Source organism: Zosterops lateralis (assembly GCF_965231275.1).
Source record: "Zosterops lateralis genome assembly, chromosome: 12".
Taxonomy (NCBI): domain Eukaryota; kingdom Metazoa; phylum Chordata; class Aves; order Passeriformes; family Zosteropidae; genus Zosterops; species Zosterops lateralis.
The window spans coordinates 5,969,202-5,990,195 of NC_139772.1; the positions used below are offsets into that span (position 1 = coordinate 5,969,202).

The following is a 20,994-nucleotide window of genomic DNA, read 5'->3' on the forward strand; positions in this document are numbered from 1 at the left end:
ACCTGGTCTGAGAATATCTGGGATTTGTCTCCCAGATGTCAAAAGAAAAAGCAGGAAGGAAAAATAAAAGAAGTCAAGATTTGGCATGGGTTTCTGCTGGTTCACCTCTACCTGATTTGGCAAGTAGAAGTCCCAGCAGTCAGTGACTGTCTGGCAGAACAATGGACAGCAGTGGAAGCTGACACTGGCTGAAAAGGCACCTCCCTTCCCCTAAAAACTTCTGGCTCTTCAATCCCAGCAAGGGCGTTTTGCTCGCTCACCTACACAGGCTTGAAGATACGGGGCACCAATATAAGGTCAAAATATCCCCATTAAAATGGGAAATGTTGACTTTGGAAGGAAAGCAGGGGGGAAAGGGTGGGACAACGCCCTGCAGCGCGTGGGTGGGAAATGCTGGGCTGCCAGCACCTCCCTTCCCAAACCCTGCGGGGCCCAAGCCCTGCCTCAGACACAGCCCTAAACCAGCCTCCTCCTTCTTCACGGGCACAACTAGCAAGTGCTTATTAGGACTATTAGGAGCTTGATGTGAATTTGCTGGATCTTTTCCAAGAACTATAAATACCCGATCTATTTTGCTTTATTCAGTTCTTTTTGTTTTGCTGATATGATACTAGTTAAGGTTAATGGGGTTTGCTTTAATATTAGACACAGGATCACTTAACTACCTTTAATGAACACTGGAGTCAATGCATTGTGGAGTAATTCACACAGACATTGCCTCAGGTAAATCAACCGGAAAAATGTAAGCCACTCAAATAAATAAATCTGGCCGGCTGTAAATGTGCCAAATTTTACACCAAAATATATTTGAAAGCCAATGACTTAGGCACATCTAGGATATTAAAATGGAGGGGTTGGAGTCTGTTTCTTTTCAATTGCTTTTCCTTTTTTAATGTTCCCTGCACATCCCTCCTGAGCTGAAACCAAACTGAGATTGCGAGAAAAAATTATTTTCACAAGTGTTTCTAATAGAAATGAGGGCTCTACAGCTTGGTGTCTTGTTTTTTCATTTGGAAACAGCCTTCTTTTATGCTGGCTATCTCAACACAGGAGAGTGAGAGACAAAGAGGAGGACAGAGAGTGGAAGAAGAAAAATGGAGAGAAAAAAAAAAGGAGAGGAAAAAAGAGAAACTGAGAATGACAGAGTGAAATAAAAAATAAGAAAGAAAGAAGCAGGGAGCAAATAATTTTATCTGCATTAGAGGAAATTATGACAGTGAAATTCTAGACAGGGCAATACATTGGTGTCAATAAATAATAACCAGAACACAAACAACTCAGTGAAGGGGTTAGCTTGCCTCATACTAGTGCAAAACTAAAAGTATGCAAACACTAAAAGTGCTTTTACCTTGTAACACTAAAATAGAGAGTGGGGTGCAGAGGAAAAGCACAGATATTCTTTGAAGGAAGGCAGGCAATATCCCTAAGTACTGAATTCTCACAGAAGCAAACAATATTTCAGCAATAAGGAATGACAGGGGGTTCATTACAGGTTATTAATGTTTGCCTAAATGGAGCAGGAGGCCCAGGCCTTCAGGGGAGTGCAGAGCTCCCAGCATCACTTAATTAGTGCCTCTCCTGAACCCAGCAATGCCAGGCTCCAGAGCAGAGCTCTGCAGTGGTACACTGCCCGTGTCATACCAGAGTAATTCTGTCTGCCTGTGAAAGGGAAAAATAATGTGTGTGAGGAGGTTGCTGCACAGGTGACAAGAGTTAATCACTTTTTCTCCCCAGTTAAACTCCACATAATACAGGGAATTTGGCTGTAACCATTGCCTGAACTTGCAAAGCCTTCAACCCATGAATTTTCAGACACTGCACTACACCAGCATCTGGTGTGTGTAGCACAAACTGGAGAAAATCTCTAGGAGACAAGAAAGACTTTTTTTTTTTACTCTGCAAAAGGCTGAAAAGAGGTGCTGTTCTTTCTGGAATAGCCCCTTTTATTTCTTTATTCCACCAAATGTTTCAATGCAGGATGTGCTGCCCTTGGGGAAGGGGCTGCAGAGAGTTGAGGAAGATGAGTGGGCAGGATTTGTTGTCTCCTGAAGCTGTTGCTACAGAGGTGGCACAGCAGGGATAAAAAAAGGCCATATATTCTTTACTGCTGCTTTAGGAAAGACTGAGGCATCAGGTAAGGAAGCAGAAAAGGAAGGAGCAGCTGAGGATGCACTTGGGTAGAAGCCTTGACTTTAACTCCTATTCAGCAACTAATCCACTGCACTGTGATTGCAGACAAGAAAAATCATGGAAGGCAGACTGTTAACAATAAAGCAGAAATAATAAGGGGATCAAATAAACTTCTATTAACAATGTGTCCTTCTATTTATTTGTTTATATTCTGTCTACAGAAAATGTGATGCTGGACTGAGGATGGCTTAGAACAACCTTCTGGCATGAAGACAGCTACAAAGCACAAAATACAAAAAATGAACTCAGAAAGAAACAAGAAAAAACAGCGTTTTCTTGGCATCAACAAGAAGCTCTTTATTTTTCCTCAAGTTTTCTTTTCTAAAAATAATGGAACTAAGACATTTGCAGAAATGAGACAAACTTTCTCTTCAGGTATTCAAGCAAGCATGTTGTTTTATTGAATTTAAATGGAAAAAAAAAAGACAGATTTGGAATGGCATACAGTATCAGGAGAACTGAGAAACTGTGAACTTTCAAGGAAAAAAAAACAACTCCTTAAAACTGTGAACTGAGAAATGGATGGAAATACCATTTAAACCCCTGATTACACTCTGTGTGTTCTTAAGGAGACATCATTATCTTTGCTAACTCGACAGTACTTAGGGAATGGTTTACAACATATCTTTTATTGTAATCTTAAAAAAAAAAAAAAAAAAAAAAAGACACCAGAAATATTTAATTAGCTGTGACTTTACCATTACTGTCATTACTGTTCCGATGTCTTCCCACACCTTCTTTTTCTAGACAGGCAGATGTATTTTCAGCCAACAGTCAAAGGCAGAAAAGATTTCTTTCCTCAATAATCTTTTGATTTGCCACACCCAATAAAATCCTTGTAGAGAAAAAGAATCAACAAAACTACCATCTCCCAATCAATACCTAAAGCCTAACAGACAGTAATTATCAAAATAAGGAGGAAATCCCATATTGGGCTACGTACCTACCTATTAATCAAAACAACAGAAATTATCTGCAGAATTGCTTTCCTAAAATAAGACAAAAGGTGCCTCCTTGGGTTACACTTTGAACAGGCTACAATCAAAAGAAAGAGAACCGAGACTAACTAAGCCCCGGGAAGCCGCATTGTCCCTTTAACCCGCAGTATTCCCCACCTCCCACCAGTACTTAACATTTTTCACTATGTTGTGACTGCTATTATTTCATTTAACACCGGTTAATCTGTATCTGAGGTACATGGAAACCCTCTAGATGATAAGATTGGACAGGTTCCAGCGTTGGCAGTTTCTGAGCGCGCGTGCACGCCCCGCGTGTTTTGATCCTTCCAGGAGCTCCCTGCTATTTGGCCTGGCTGCCAAGCCTTTCTTGGATCAGCCTGTGGCTCAGCTCCCAGAGGGCAGTGGCTGTGGCATCGTTCTGTGCCTCCGAGGAGGGCAGGCAGCGGCAGCAGTTGTTGAAGTACATCCCGCCCAGGCCCTCCAGCTCCGGCGCCACCGCGCAGTACACGGTCGTGGCAGCTCCTTGTTGCTGCAATTAAAAAGGAAAAAAAAAAAAAAAAAAGAAAATTAAGAGAGAGAAAATAAGCAAAAAAGCATATAAATGCATAAAGAGATATTTTATCATTTATTGTTGTAATTGTAACCACAGCCCTTTTTGGAGCCATGTCTCGTGCAAGCGCTGGTGAAAGCAGCGTAGCTGGCAGAGTAACCTGCACGGTGACAAGGCTGCAGCCCTGCCCTCTTAAACACTTATTTACAAACCACTTCAGTTTTTCTTTTTTATTTTTTCTTTTCCTTTCCTCTAAGAGTAAAAGAAAAGAAAAAGAGGATACTGAACCACAGTCCCAAGCTCAGGTGTTTTGCCCCTTTTTGGTAAACACCTGGATTGGTGGCAGGGGCTGCCCAGGCGGTGTTAGACACCAGAACAGCTGAGCCAGGTTTAAAAGCAGCACCTCAAAACTTCCCTTTGCATCACAGAAATCACTGACCATATGCCCGGGCATCCCAACCCTCAACACAGCCTGATAGATGGATTTGGTTTGTTTGGGTTTTTTAAACCTCTTGTGCAAAATTAACCTGGGCACTCCAATTAAGACCTATCATGTAAAGTGCAGTCGGGATTGGTGCCAAACCTGCCCATGGATCAACAGTCTCCCCATGGCAGTTGTCACTGTGAGAGCATTTGTCTGCTGCAGGCAGAGACAGGGCTGGTTCTGCAGAGACATGAGGCTTTCCAGTGGAGTTTTGTTCTGTAACAACCATTCCTCACGTCTTCAAATGCTTTAAGAAATGGAGTGGATAGATTAGAGGTTTTTGCGGATCAGAAGGGATTTTTTAATCTTTCTTGCTTTCTCTTCTTTTTCCTTTCCCTTTCCTTTTTTTTTAATTTTTTTTAATTTTTTTTTTTTTTTATTTAAATACTAAGTGTGAACTTATGTTTGAACAGGAAGAATGGGTTTCTCTGAGTTATCCCAACAAAAACCTGCAGATGGAGGCCACAGGGTTGGGGCATGGCAATGGGCTATTCCCTGGCACAGACTAAAAGCACAGTGCCAGAACAGCTGGGGAGAGGGCAAGAAGCTATTTTGCTTTGTAAACTATAATTAAAAATAATAGGTGAGAGCGCATTAGCAAAACACAACACTAATTTAAAACCGATAGAGTTTATCTGGCATCTTATGATTATTTATGTACATCTTAGTCCTTTCTGTGGTAACTAATTATGAGCTGATAGGAATCAGAATAAAGAGGCTGCCAAGTGCAATTGAAAAAGTAAATGAAGAGAAATTAGTTGTTGCCGCATTAAGATAATTTAATGGGAAAAGAGAACAGGCTTCAATCTCTTGTGATTTTCCTCCACTCCTGTTTTTTTTTTCATTGTCACAACCAAGGAAACTCAGGGTGCTGCTAGGGGGGTCAACCTGCAGAAGAACTCTACTTTGCATTCTCATCCTTCAAGGATAGGAAGCAGTTTTAAAAGCCCCAGTTCTCCTTATTTGAGGCATCTCAACTTTGTAGCAGCAAAGAAGTGAATATTTGTTTGGAAGACATGCATTTTCCTCAGCAGATGGGATTAAACTGATAATGATGACTCCACATCTTAGAAATGATGTCCCATCACAAGGTAAACCAAAACTGTCTGTATTAAGTATTTTGAAAGGCGTATATTTATCAACAGACCAAAATATTTTTAAAGTTAGTATAATACATAGTAATCCTCTTATTAAGCCAGTATCTTTTTTAAAAAAGAAAAAGTATCTTAAAGATGGTAGCAGAAATGGAAAAGAGTTCTACTAAAAATAATATTAATAGAGAACAATAAAATTTCTATACTCATTTCAACTATCCTATAAAGCTCCACAGTACAGGTATGATCACTGTATTCAGCTGTTTAGAATGTCTCAAAGCCCCTAAAGATTGTTATTAGTTTTTTTTCAAGAAATTTAACTGGACTTTCATTAGAAAGGTAAAATTAAACTGAATTGCTCAATGCAGAGCAAGAGCCCTCAAGCTATTGCTGAAAAGCATCTGTCCAGCCAAGCTAAACTCAGGCTATCTTTAACAGAATTCAGCTAATTCATAAAATGGAAGTTTATCAGAGCCAGTTTAAAATCCAACCCAAACAATAATTTATCTTTTCAAATGAGTCGAATTTGACGATGTTTAAACAAAACCCTCGGCAGGCAGAAAAACGTCCCAGAGCACAATAGCAGTGCTTTATACCTTGAGCATTGACACAAGCTAGACTCCAGAAGAAGAGAATAGTTTTCCCTGTGTGAGCATAGGATATTTACTTTAAGTGATAAAAGATTATGTGGCTGGAAGCCCAAAGCACTTTATCTTGCGATGCCTCCAGTGTTTTGCCGAGAACTGGATGTAAGCAACGTGCCATTTGCTTTTTTGGCTGTGTGTATCCTTACTTCTTTCTAAATGTGTCAATCATGTTGGCTGTTTTGGAAGAAGAAAATTCAATGGTTCTATCATTGAAAGAAAAGTACCTTTCTTATTACTTAAGAGAAATGCAGTCGTATTTATCCCTTCGTTGGCAGAGGGTAAAGCTTTAGTATCTCACAATTATGGACAAACATGAACTCATCAAGCCCTAAGAGAATGCTTCAGACAGCAAAACTATGTAACAGAAGGTAAATCCCAGATTCTCAGAGCCATTTAAGCACCTAATTTCCTTTGTGAGCTGGTTGCAGACACTTGAGGATCTGCCTAAGTGACCTGCCCAAGGACAGACAGGAGTGAGCATCAGAGTCACAGGAATCAAATCCCATTTTGGGATGGGAGGGATATCAAGAGGTCTCCAGCCCAATCTCCTGCCTAAAGTGGGATGCCTAGAAGCCTCATTTTAGCCATGCTGAATGGGAAGGTCTGCAAGGCATAAATCCTTTCTTTGCATCTACAATCCCACAAACCTCCAGAAGAAGAACCAGAGCTGCAGATAAGTGCAAATTGCCTGCACTGCTAGCCAGAAGCTGCTCTGTTTCTCAGCAAATATTGTTTATCCCTTATGAACACAGTCCTTTGAATGACATCTTTATATGCTGGGCCTTATGACAGTTTAGTAACAAGTTTTAATTTTTTGCTCATCAGCTTTCCTGTTCACATATCATCAGCATACAACAGCAGAGGATGTTAGGGAATCTAATTAGTAAACAATTCCATACTGCTGATACAGGATGAAACATTCTTAAACCAATAAAAAGAGCACTTTAATCACTGTTGAATGACTTTCAATGCCAAGCGGTTTGTGCCATGTCAGAACATAATTTGAAGAAGATTAGAGTACTATATAAAAGAATTAATGTTAACAACTTCGTTAAAAAATGTCTTAAACAATGAGCTTGTCAGTTGTCACAGGCTCTCCCTGATCCATTGTGATTAAGGCCCCCCCTCCCAACAATTTCAGCTGATAAACAATGCTAAAAGCGTCGGGCAACCTAAACATTTTTTTTTTTTCCATAGGTCCATCAGTTGTACAGGGTGCTAATCACCAGAGCTGGGGTCAGCCTTCTTTAACCTGCAACAAAGGCAGCGGGTTGCAATAATGAATACACAGGATAAAGAATTTGTGAGAAGCCCAACTGAATCTTTAATCATGCCTCAATGCCATTTCCGATCCAGTCAAACATTTGAAAGCTGCTGGGCAAGCACCACGCTATCAATCTTCCCAGTGCACGTAAAATTACCCGGGAATCTTGTTTTGGATTAAGTTGAAGAGTGTCTTAGTAATAAGGGTTCATCATTCTCTTCCGCAAATCATTTGTCAGTTTTGTAATACAATCTTCCTCTGCAGCAGGGTGGGATTTATACAGCAGTTGCTGTTTATTTATAGTTGAGGCTCAAAGATCTAAATTATCCATCCTTCTAAAATCCTTTGTTGAGTTGAAAATACTAAGTAGCTACTAGTTCATAGGCATTTATTTCATAACTGCTCGCAGTCAATCTGTAACTGATGGCAGTGAATGGAAATTAATATTGAATATCTTAACAGCAAGAGAAAGGGGGTTCTTGAGATACAATACATGGTAAAACCCTCATTAATATATGTAATGCATCTGTTAGTGTGCTGAGATACCATTTATGTTCCTGATAAGAAAACATATTACACAGTTAATGTTTAGTTTTTAGATTTGTCTACCTTCAAATGCATGTTTATTTTCTAAATTTAGACTTTTGTTCTGAAGCAAGTTTACATTCCAGGCATATAAATAATAGAAACAAAGCCATAACTTATCTGTATATTTATCAACTATGAATGAATAGGATCCACTCTAAACTCTGTTAAGAGCACAGAGCACTCAACATTGTCTGCCAGGGAGATGGGATCAGCTTATTTGAAAAGGAGAGGTTTATTTTCTTATGAAAAATTAAGGATAAAGGCCAGTTATCTTGGTAGCCTGAGGTTAAGATCAGCACAGAGCATTTTAAAAGATGGCCAGTGGAAAGAGGTGAATTCAAAATGACATGAGAGGAGAGTATTTGTGACAAGGGCCAGATTCAAAGCAAGCAGCTCAAGTGAAATAAAAAGGCAAGTCCTTAAAACTCTTCAGGCTGTTCCTGTTATTCATATCAGGACTATTAGACAAAGCCAACACATCCCTAACAGTTAAGTATCAGACCCACACAAAGGCACTGTGAGCATACCATTTACAGCTGAATAACTCATTACACAGCAGTGTGAGGTAGAACCGTGGAGTCATTAAGGTTGGGGAAGATCACTGAGTCCGGCCACTGACCCAGCCTGGCAACCAAGGTAGTATGAACATATTCCAGATATGAAACCCGTGAGATGTTCTGTACCTTCTCTGTGTCTCTGATAAGCACCCTGAAGAGTTCATTCTCTTAGAGGGAAAAACTCTTCAGCAGTGGCCATTTTCCTGATTTGAAGTAAAATATAAAATCTCATTGGAATAACAAATAAAATTATACAGAATCTGTTTCCAGAACGATCAGTTCCACATTATCCAAACCAAACCCTAAAGTGACATTCCTTGAGCCTCACCTCCACCTGGTGGGAAATAGCACAGGTTTGCTGCCTTCTCAGGGGCTCCAGATTGGAGCAGGATCTGCTCCATTGCTTGTTGTGACCCTGATGCTGATGCTCGGGCTGGGCACAGTGGGGTTTGTGTTGCCTGGGGGCAGCTGGGAGAAAACTGCCCTCAGAATGGATTTGTCTCCTCCTGGTATTGCTACAGCCCCCAAACTGGGATTGTGGTGCAGAGCTTTCTCAAACTACACTTATTCCTTTTTCCTATCAAGCCCAAGTCCTTGTGAACAACGTGGAACACAATGACCTCTTCCACTAGCACATCTAAACACTAGGATCTAAAATCCTCATGTCCTCATTCAACTTCCAGGATTCCTCAGCATCTGAAGTGTTTTTAGGAGCAATCTTAAGAGCTGTTTGGTGATATCACCCATGGCTGAGGCCAGATGTAGCTGAGGGAGCCACTTCTCCATGTCAGGTGTTACTCTGCTCCTTTTCCTGCTGGGATAACTCAGAGCTGTGAGGAACAATCTCTTTTCCAACAAAAGAGTGAACAAGTTTTAGTCTTGCCTGTGAGAGGACGGGAGAACTGCTCAGTTCCTGCTGCAGTCCTCTTACTCACAGAATCCCAGATGCACAGCTATCTCATGAATAACGCTCAGAATATGTATGTATTAACGTCCTGTAAGAAAATAGGATTCCTTGATTGCTTTTTCAGCAAGGAAATATGAAATTGAGACTTGCCTTTGCTATTTTGGGAGAGTGTGAAACTGAAATCATATCTGCAGCTAAAAAAAATAAAACTTTGGAGCTGCCAAATATGATCTAAACTCCAAATTGGGCTCAGTTGACTTCAGGTCCTATTTCCACCCAAGTGCCAGCAGGAAAACGTGACCTGAACTGACACTGTATTTACACTCCTTTCAAAGCTCTCACAGAACCACATCTAAACCAGAGGTTCTCAACCACCTCCCCTTCCCCCATCACCACAATTAAACCAGCAAAGCATCTCTTAGAAGATAATACAACGGATAAACCAAAATCTATAAGGTCTGCTTTTTTCCCCTCTGATGTATTCCTTTTTCAACTAATTCCCAACTACAAAGACTCAAAACTCCATCAGCTTCTCTACTTGCAAAGCATAGTTGGCTTCAAGCTGTAACTTTTCTTAGTGTCATTAAGACCCTTACACATTTACAGTATTCTTTACATACATTATAGGAGATAAGGGTGCTATGTTCTTTGAGTAAGGAAACTGCAGTATTTCACGAAAGAGGATTTGTTTTCAACTGCTGAGGCATTAAGACCTAGTGATTATTTCAACTATTCAGTATATGCAGCTATATTTAACTTACATTCTGGGTTTTAACTTTGCAAAAGAAATCGTGTCCATTGTAATAAATGTATTTTGATAATGCACCATGTTGTTTGTGTTATGCAACCCCCCCGTATGTTCTCAATTACAGCAATGATAGCACTTGAAAACTTCCAACCTCCAACATCCTGTATCAAACAGATTTTCTGCAATTATTCCACAGGAGAAAAAAAAAAAAAATACAGTACAGGACATCAACTCAGGAGAACTGGGTTGTTTTCCTCTTTTCGACTTTTCCTTCCCTAATGAGCTTGGACAAGTCACTTCAACTCCATGTACCTCACTTTTCCCAGCTAAAAAATGGGGAGAGTATTTTTATTTACCCACCTCACAGGGGTGTTGTGAGGAGTCATTCAGATTTATGGAGTGCTTTCACACTTAATTTGGAAAAGCACTGTGTAAGTATAAAGTGTTATATTATAAACCATTGTTAAAATGTGTAGAAGATGTAGAACAAGGTTGGCAAAGTAGCTGACAAAAATGTAATTATCTTTTAAAATCATGCCTATTTTTCTCTATTGTATAAACTTAATTATTTAACCTGTGAAGCTGTCTGCTGCTATGGGTCCTGTTCCAGTGTCTTCCCTCTCTCATCCAGTTCTTTTGCCCAGCTCACATAGAACTTGGTAAAACTCTCACTAGCCAAAACAACAGTGAGTTACTAAAAAATGGATGTTTTAGAGGGAAACAGTCCCTGAAAGGGTGATCCATGCATTCATCTCTCCCACCCTTTGCATATGCTAGGCAGAGCCATCATGGCATACCAGGGGTGGGATTCAGCTGCCTAACATGGATCTTGAGACATCTGAGCTGCCTCAAGATATCCCACGTGCTCCACAGCTGTCTTTCAGAAGGGCACATATTTCCCATAGGTCTGGTATTTTATCTGCCAGCCCCTCAGGGATATCTCAGCTAAAACCACACAATGGTTCAGACAACACCAGACTGTGCAACTTAAATGCTTTTGCCACAGCACCTGGAAGGGAGCTGGTTCCCACAGGCAGTACAGTATTTCTTTCTTTTCCAGAATCTTATTAAAGTCCACAATCAGCTTCTGAAAAATGTTTCAAGGCTGACAGAGAGCCACCTTAAGCTCTAAAAACTCTAATGAAGCCTGTGGCTTTACCTTGCTCCACCAGCATTTCAGGGCAGGAGCAGCAGCACTCCTCACAGGCCTCTTTATCAACACCACATTTCCAGGCACATCAGGGCTGCAATTCCTTCTCCTGCCCACTGAACTCCAGTTCACACCTGATTTACACTTTTAAGACATCATTGCTCCACGGAAATGGCAGTTTTGAGCACTGCATGCAAATGTCTATGATCTTTTCTTCTCACAAGGTGGCATGGAGCAGTGAAGCAATGCAGCATTCTGCTCATTTCTAGATTTGGGGAAAAATCCCTGAGGAAAATTATGGATTTTCATTTCAGAGAGCAACAGGGTAAGGGTGAGATCAGGTTGAAGAAATGAGACTGTAGCCCACCGCTTGCCCCTGCCCTGTGTGCCAGCACTGGCCAGTGGAGTGAGAAGCAAAGAGTGTGTCAGGGACAGTCCCTGGGTATCTCAGCACTGCTGGGGGCTGCTCACACCTCAGTATCCATGGCAGCTCACCTTCTGTGGTGCACATTTATACAAACACCGTCACAAATACCAATTCCATCACAACTCGTTGGCCACAGTCAAACTGGAAATCCTGTGGAGGACTGGAAATCCTCCTGAGACACACAACCTGCCAGCAAAAGGTGGATTCTTCTGGGCAAGGGTAATTTAAAGAGTTGAGCAAATAGGTTGTTGACACTAAACATATCCTGCCAAAAAAGGGAGATTAGACACACTGCTGCAACTAAATCATCAGAACTGGTCTGACTGATGTTTGGGCATACCCAGATGAGAGTTCATTGAAATCGCTTCTGTTATTAACTTATGCTGAATTGAAATGTTTTATGGTTTTGCTGTACTTTAATTATATATATACTTTATATAAATGTATGTATACATACGGTACTGTATATGCTGTATATATTTATATAGCTTTTTAATACTATTACTAGTTCAAATTTAGACTTTTTCATATGTATTATTGCAAAGAATATCATCACAATGCTGATATTTGGCTTCTTCTTCATTGCACAGATCATTTTTTAGACTGAATTTTATTTCAGACATGTGTGGAGAAAAAAAAACAAACCAACAAACCAGACTGCTTTTTAAGGAAGTGACCTTTTGGGACAGATATTTAACAAGCTGTTTGTTTAGGTTTTAAGGATAAAGTCTATTTTTCATCTGTTGATACACATGTACATATATGCACATACACACACAGTTCAATGCATTGAAAAACCACAGGGTGTTATGATGGGGAAGTATCATGGTATGAAACTAACTACCAACTCTGTCTTCCAGAAACTAATTAAGGGAATGTATTTTGCAATAATACAGATCTAGCAAACAGGCCTCTAAAGTCTAGGCTTAGAGCTGTAAGCCAGGCACTCCTGTATTATGTATGTGTGATTTTCATAGATAGCCTGCTGTAAAGTGTGCCCTGTTAGTGCATCTTTCAGGCTCAAAGACACTGGTCTTGTTAATATTTCATTTAGTACATACTGTAGAGTCTCATTTATATTACTTCTATAATTAATGGTGATAGCTTAGGCACTGCCTTTACAAGGAGAGATCCCTGTATGTTGGTCGATGGATAATGAGAAACAATAGATATTTCATTCACCAGCAGCTTGTTGCTAGTTAGTAGGAAATTATCGTGTGTACTGTTGCTTTAATTGCCAGGGTAAATAATGCTGCCGCTGTGTTAGTGAACATTTTAAAGCACTTGATGCAAATAGACTAGAAACAAAACACAAAAAAATTACCTTTATTATGCTATACCTTAGCATAGGGAGTTTAAAAGGTATGTCTTAAAACATTTGCGTTCTATCATGCAAATATATCTTAATATGCATGTGCTGACTATTCAACTACTGTATTTTAGGAAATACAATTATGCTGCCTTTCTCTTCTCCTATGTAGACTGTAAATAACTGTAGATCTTTCTCTTGTTTTCCCATGTAAATATATGTAAATATTAACAAGCTATGCATGCTGATATTCTAGGCAATTTCAGGTACTTTTATAATCTGAAGGCATGTACTTGAACCGGTTTGTTAAAAAAAAAATCAACTCTCTCAAATCCTTTAAAGCTCATTAGAAATTAAAGATTTCTTACTAGACTGGTTCCTTCACTCTCAGTTGTTTTTTTGTTTATTTTCCCCTCTGCTTTGCCAGTGGTGTCTCCCAAGACCTGCCACCAAGGATGCACATTCCAAGGCTGGTTTCTCCAAAGCACAGGGTCCCATCTCAGGATGTGATTCACTCCCCTCCCAGGATGGGCACCATTTAGATTCCACACCATCCCCAACTGTAAATCTCAGCAGAGTCTCAGAGAGGGGATGTCTATCCCCTTCTCTCTGACCTCTCCCTCTGCTTAGTGATCACAGAGTCACAGAACTGTAGAATGGTTCGTTTTGGATGGGACCTTAAAGATCTTCTAGTTCCAACACCCTGCCATGGACAGGAATATGTTCCACTGGGTCAGTTTTGATGTTTTCTATTCCAGTTTCTCAGTCCATAATCCGTCAAGCCTGGATTTAATACCACAAGTGCAGGGTTTGAGGGCAGATGCAGGCACAGCCAAGAGCAGTCCCCATGTCTCTGGTTGTGCTGCAGTCCTGCTGCTCACTCAGACGTGCTCCTCTGTTTCAACACGCTCTTTATGTTTCTTTTCCAGCATGCTTATGACTTTGACAGACTGTGAAAATAATTTGATAAATAGCTTGATAAATTTCTCCATCTCCTCCCTTCCGTGCTGTAACACTGTTTGTGGAAGCCTTTCAACTGAAGGACTGTGAACAAAAAAGAAATTACCTAAAGCTTCTAAATCAAGTCACCTCCTGCATACAGATTTGGAGACAAGGTTTCAATTTAGCTCTCTTCTTCCTTCTTTTTTTTTTTTTTTTTTTTCCATGCAGTAAATGAAGATTACTCTGAGGAAAAAGGTAAGAAGTAAAAAAATATTCATTTATCCCTCAGTACAGTAAAGAGAAGAAAAAAAAAATCCCTTCTCCATTATCTATGAAAACTAAATGCAATGACAACTTTTTAATTGAAAGAAAACAGCTTTCATGTCTGAAGATGTTTTTTTCCAGAGCAGGCGTATGAGAATAAACACATTAATTGACAGGATCCTCATGACTTTTTAAGTTCCTCAAACTTAGTGTGGTGTCTGGGGAAGATCTCTTTCCAGTCCTTGAAGACTCTTTTAAGATGAATGTTTAAAAAGCTGAGCTGACACGGGCATTACGTTCAAGTGCAAGCTGTACTATTCTTTAGTAGAGGGCGTAGAAATGGTTCATAGAATTATTATCTTTCTACAGACAAAACCCATTACCTTCACACTAGGAGGGAAAAGCTAGTTTTTAACTTATATAAAACTGAATCAATTATCAATATCTTTGCATGGTTTCCCAGCTCTGCTGGAGAGCAGTCACAGAGCTAAACACACAGAGCTATTTGGCAAAAGGGTTTCTGCCTATGCTGGGCTTCTTGTTACACCTTTCATTTAATAAAATCACATCTGCAGAGGCAAAAATAAGTAGTAATGATTTGTATGCAGGGCTTCCACCCTGAATGTCACAAAGGGAGATGGGATTCACATTTGCAGACTGATCACAGGGCTTATGTTACTTTCGACTTCTTCCCAGTAAAAAGTGAACTAGCAAATAAAAAGCAGCCAGCGATGCAGACTCAAACTCAGTGGTGAACAGCAGAGCAGGTCAGAGCATCCATAAAGCCTGTTGTCTTTGGTGTGGAAAAAAGTGCTCCTTCAGCAACCTCCACCATATAATCCTCACCATCCAGCCTCTGCATAATCCTTTTGCTGGCTTTCACAGTGGCTTTCACAGATGCTCGTGTTTCCAGTCAGAAAAGGAAAGCTGGAAGGTAAGTGGTGGCTTTTCACGGTGAAGTCCACACATTGCTTTTAAACAGCAACAAATAGAAATCTTATGTTTTCCAGAATACAATATCTAACCTGGTTTAACTCTGTGTTCCTTGAGCATAAAGATGGATGAGTGTATTAGCAGCCATCCTTAAAGAACTGTGTGCCCAGCTATTTCTCTAGCACAGGCAAACTCCAGTGCACACAGAGGTGCAGCATCTGCACGGTATATAAAACATAATCCTCTAGAAGCTGGCAGTGTTGTTTGGGAGGAAATGTTCATTATTAGACTCTCTTATCTGTTTATCCCATTCATGAGATCTGCCTCTACAAAGAGCATAATGATAAATGGCACATTTGCAAATTATCTTCTGAGTGCTGATGAGAAATCAGCAACCTGCGAGTTGCCGTGACTTTGAGTGAGTACACTCCACTGCGAGCCTCGTTTGCTGAGATGCCTGCCAAATGAGTGCATTAGTATATTAGGAGTCTAATAAATTGACTAACAAGCATTTGATGAAAAATAGCTGTTCCATCCGTTACAGTTATCATCACCACCAACAAGGCTACTGGGGTTGGGATTTTGAAGGCACCAGCTGCTGATAAAAGAGTTGTTGCCGTGCTGTGCCACGCTCTCAGCAGCATCTCCCTCCCTAACTGTGCATCTTAACAAACTCTCAGCAAGACATAGGACCTTCTTTGCTTAAGTTTTCCTCTGCCTCTTCATGACACTTATGAGGATTTAAACCATTGCAGTCTTACTCAGTCCTGTCTTTTCTCTTCACTGCGGAAAAAAAGTAAGATGCTGGGTTTCCCTGTCTGGGAAAGAGATGGAGGAGACACTTTCTGTTATACAGCTCAGCACTGCTCAAACACCTGAGACTGTTCACACTCACGATCTGAAAACTTTAACTTGTTAATTTTCACCACAAACATCAGACTAAAGGATTGAGGTGGCTTTGGCTATAGTCATATTCAGCACAAAGGCACTGCATTATTTAATATCATGCAATCAAATGAGTTTCAGGAGGGGCTCAGAGTCCTAACTCGGTGTCCTCATGGAAAAACTCAGAAAATAAATCATACAACACTCCACTTGTGTCAATCAATGCTTTGCTGGACATTTAAGAAACCCAGTTCTTGTCATGAGTAAACCTGATAAGCTCCCAACACGCAAACATCCTCCCTGTCTGGGAAGGAGCAAACAACCTCCACGTTCAGACCCTCAGATCCTGCAAAGCAGAAAGAGGGCAGTTAAAGCCCAGGGCTGGCTGTGCAGAGCCCTTTGGGCAGGCTTGGCTGTTCCCCACATGCACTGTGTGTGTTTGTCCCTCCTCCCAGCACATGGCTGGGGCAGCTATGCTCTGCCCTGGCAAAGACTGCTTGAGTAAATTATGTCTTTTCAGGCTAATTAATTCTTGGAAGTGCAATATACCCTTACATTCAAGTTTCAGAAATTTTCTTGGTGCCGCTTAATTTGTTTAAAGTAGAGAGGAGCCCAATTAATTACAAAATGCCCATTTATCGTCCACTGACAAACCCCAGTGAAGAGTTTAAAACTACACAAGCCTAAGAAAAGCTCAGTCTGTATCTTCCCAAATTGCATTCCTGCTTTTACCTGAGACGTTCGTAAGATCCCCAACTCTGTCAACAGTCGCTCTCCAGTTTTGTTTAGCTTATCATCAACAGACTCTGCTTTTGTGAGTGGACAAGTCATTTGAGTGTGCACCACAGTTATAATGGCCTGACTGACAGCTCAGCCAGATAAACACGAGAGAATAACAGACGTAGGAACAATCTGGGTATTCATTTTGTCCGTTCAACCGGGTTGAAAGGATTTGCCAGCCAAGGGCACAACACTTCAGGCTAATTTGCTCAGCCAAAGCACTGGCGGAGTGTAGGGCTGCAAGCAGATGACTGATGTTGGGGAGATCGGCGTCCCCAGATGAGGTACTTATTATTCACCTCTGCCTCACGGGAAATGAAAGTACTATTTATTCAAAGCATCCATTTGAAAGAGGAAAACATATAGAAATGAACTTTGTTACAGAACTTGAACCCTTCTCGCTGCGTCCCCACTCCTGCATTAATTCCAGCTTCTTGTCCTCGTCCATGTAATCCTGCACACTGCAGCGTTTCTGTTTTCTTGCTCCTCACATACTTTTCCCAGCCTTGTCTCCTGCTTTGCAGTTTCACCCCTATAGCTGACACCGGGTACATTTTCTTTTCCGTTTATCCTCCATTTTTAAGCTGTACTCAGCTCTGCAAACCTCAGAGGCCCAGCTCTATTCTCAGTGTCTGGTGTAGCAGAGGGTGTCCACGATATCCTGACTGTGTCTCACATGCCAAATGCCCTCTGCAATCTTTTGGCCAATTCCAGCCCCATACTCCAACAAGAGCCACGTGCTGACAATGAGCTGCATCAGTCACCACTCTGCTGTGGAGCCAGGGGACCCAGGGCCAGTGCAATGACAATGCTGTCCTGGTTAAGGAAAGTTGTCTCCTGCACATTTTAAGCACCCTGTGTTTAGAATGACAGAGCTGCAAGTTCACCTGCTAATCACGTAAAAGTAAATGATGGGTAGAACAGCGAAGCTTGTACTAAGAAAAGGTAAACACTGCTCTGACATATTCCCTCAAGCAAGCAAGCAAAATAATAACAGTTTGCTGTGGAGGTTTGCAAGTTTGCTCCCATTAATTAAGTTCCATTTTCTGGCATCTTGAGTTTTAAGATGTTTTCTCCAGGACTGATTTCAACAGCTCTTTCTCCCACTGAAAAGCAAAGGCTGAACCCTGCTTTTGGTGACAGCAGCATGACTCCACTGGCTTCCTCCAGCTGCGGAGCCAAGACACAAGGTGCAGTGGGATGGAGGTAAATCCCTGAGCAGTTTTGGAGGGCAGTGTCCCAGCACAGTGCTGGGCAGGCTGGGAACAACGGCCCTTGCAGAGGTGATGCACTAACAGCCTCAGACACATCACGGGAGGAATGTAAAGTGCACCTGACATTTCTTTTGATCTACTCCTAAGAAGCATTAAAAGGCACATTAATGTGCTGCTTTAGTGCGTGTTCAATGTGATAGTTGGAGACATAACTGAGCCTTTCACAAAAGTCTAATTGGGGAGAAGAATAAACTTATTGTTTCCTCCTCTGGACATGCACCCTATAACATAGGCAGAGTTGACATTTGCATGAAGTATGTTGCTGTTTTGCATTTTAAATCCCAGCATGCTAAATGGAGGTTGAATGATCACTTTGACTATTATTAGGAATTCAGCACATGTCCAATACCAGTTCTAGAGATGCAGGAACTGATATTGCCCAGAAGAAGCTTATCTTTCTCCAATGCTCAAATTCAAAAGTGCATGTGTATATTTACACACTTATATTATAAGTTGGTCCATTTAAAATGTCAAATGAACACTAATAAAGTATCTGAGCTCCTACAGCCACTTTTCATGCAATTGTTTGATACTGCTCATGGACATCTGCACACACACATCATATCCACATCTAGTAGCAGAGTTTTGTGCATTGAGCTATTGATACTTCTTGACCTTGTCAGACTGTGAAGCACCTTTGCATCTCTGTGCTTTCAGTTGCTATGTTGAAGTCCCTTTGCTCTTTTAGGACAACCACACAATGAATAAACTGCAACAAACCAAGCTAGGAAAAAAGAAATGTAAAAAGAGAACATTCATACACAGGTTAATCAATAGGAGAGCAAAGAGAGGAAAGTCAGGTCTAAGTTCCACAGTAGAGGTAAGGTCAGGAATGACATTACTGGGTCATCCTAAATTTTGCTGAAGACTGTGTATTCCTTGTTCCTATTTCTATCAGCTTAGGTGTGTGTTTGCACATCTGGTCAGACCTATGTTCTGCTGAACTCTATTTTGCTCTCTGTGCAATGCTCTTTCCTACATCTGCTATGCTGATAATTTATGTGTCCCTGATTAGCTCCCTCAGTGCTTTATCTCTGGGAGGATTAGAGGCTTTATGGTGTCCTCTTCATTTGTCTGTAGCACCTCCTTCCAGCCTCAGCCAGGCTTCTTGGACAGCCTTCTCTGCTGCAGCACTAACGATGCCAAAGCTGCTATACTAAGCCATGCACCTCTTAAACTCCCCTGGCAAAAGGCAGTCTAATTTGGGAGAACCATTAGCTCCCTTTTGTTGTAGCTCTCACTCAATCTAGCCATAAAAACTGCAGTGCAAGGGAGGGGGAGGCTAAGAAATGGGAGCTCAGAGAGCCCTGCTGCTCCAACAGTTGGTGTCCTGGCACCAACAGAAAAGCAGGAACCTGCAATGCCAAGGCTCCCCAAGAACACAGCATGTCCTGATCGAGTTAGGCAGGTAGTTAAAACAACTCCAAACTGCTCTGGGTATAAAACAGATGGATGCAGAGGTCTTCTGGATCATATACCAAGCAATTCTGATTTCTGTGTGATATTTATAAACCAGCCAGTTCTTTAGCTGGCACCAACTCAGGATTAAAGGAGCTCTGGCTCCAAGACCACACATGACACTCAGTGCCTCCAAAAAATTTGAGGCTCTTCCCATCCCAGCTTTTTTTACATCCTCATTTTTCTTGACAACAGCATTACATTCTCATAAACAAGGAAACATCCTGCTCACCACAAAGGTGAAAGATGGGAGTTTTTTTGAGCTACTCCTCTGGTTGAGGTTCAAGGTGGACTCTCATGCACCCATCTTGAAAACTCAGGAATTCCACTGCAACTTCAATAAATTGTTTGCCCTACATGAAAAATTTTGTAATACAAAACAAATGTATCAGAAAACTCCACAAAAATTTGTGCTGGAGGCCATGTGGATTCCAGAGACCTTCCTTTTAAATGATCTCATTAAACAGACCTTTAAGAAGCAACCAAGATTCAAAATCTAGCTTTCTCAATATTTGGATCTGTACCCCTTTCCCAAAATGCAGCCAAAGCTTTGCTGATGGAAAAACTAAGACGTTCCATCTGGAGGCCAGGGCAGAGGAGAGGGCTGAGCACAGCAGTGGTGGGAGGAAAGGGGGACAATTCCCTGAGCCTGAGGAGCACCTGGGATGAGAAGCTGGAGCTGCAGTAACCTCCACAGTGTGAGTGTGCACATGTGCTGTCACTCAAAGAGAGAAATGCTTCCTTTTGATGGGATACACACCTCTCCTCCTTTCTCCAACAGGAGGAATGGAAATGTGCCTGGCTTCCCAGCAAACACACAGAAGATCCTTTCCCATTGGTGCCAGTCAGTTGACTCTATCTCAGTAGTTTTCCATTTGCTACATACAAGTAAAAATGATGCTGTCTAATGAGCTCTCTATCCCCTGTTTTGCCACAATGCCATATCCTGCTAGGAGGATACTCTTCTGACAATGAATTTCTATTAAAGTGCAATATGCTCTTAAGTGGGACAATCTTTTTCAGTTGGCAACATGTGAAATAGATGTTCTGTCCAACTGCTGTATTGGAACTGTGCTGTCTAATTCTCCTAACATACTTGTGAACACTTTTTTTTCAGCCCAGTTAGATTACAGAAGGGAAAATCACCCCGTGGTATAAATGATAAATACCTAAAGGATATTTAGCGCTTACTTTCTGACAAGTCCAAAAGTGAATTTGCTGCAAAATAATGAACTTAAGTGACCCCTGCTGACTTCTCAAGGAATGACATTCCATAGGGAATCCCATCTGTGAAACAAACCATTCAGGTACAAAATCAAACCCTTTGTCTCAGCTCCTTGGACAAAAAATTCTTCCTTAGAAAGTTACTGGCAATATGAAATGGTGCTGGGGTCTACAGTTTTGGCTGGTCCATCTAATAATTGAAACAAAAGATAAAAGGTCAGATTTGAACCCTTGCAGCAGCTAGACACAATTTCTTATTCAGGAGTATTATCAGTTAAGCATAGCTGGAATCTGAACATCTTATATCTGCCCACATATCTGGATGGTGCCTTCTGGCCTTCTGTGTGATGCAAGGGGCTA

At 41.1% G+C, this 20,994-nt stretch overlaps 1 protein-coding gene across 1 annotated transcript in view; it reads right to left on the bottom strand.

Moving 5' to 3' along the window:
• Positions 1-2,381: 2,381 nt before the first annotated feature.
• The window catches only part of WWOX (WW domain containing oxidoreductase), a 479,405-nt gene continuing 460,792 nt past the window's right edge, over positions 2,382-20,994 (bottom strand). The window contains exon 9 of the mRNA XM_083869921.1: positions 2,382-3,678. Coding sequence (XP_083726047.1) covers positions 3,490-3,678 — 189 coding nt within the window. The 3' untranslated portion in view covers positions 2,382-3,489. The remainder of the gene's footprint in view (positions 3,679-20,994) is intronic.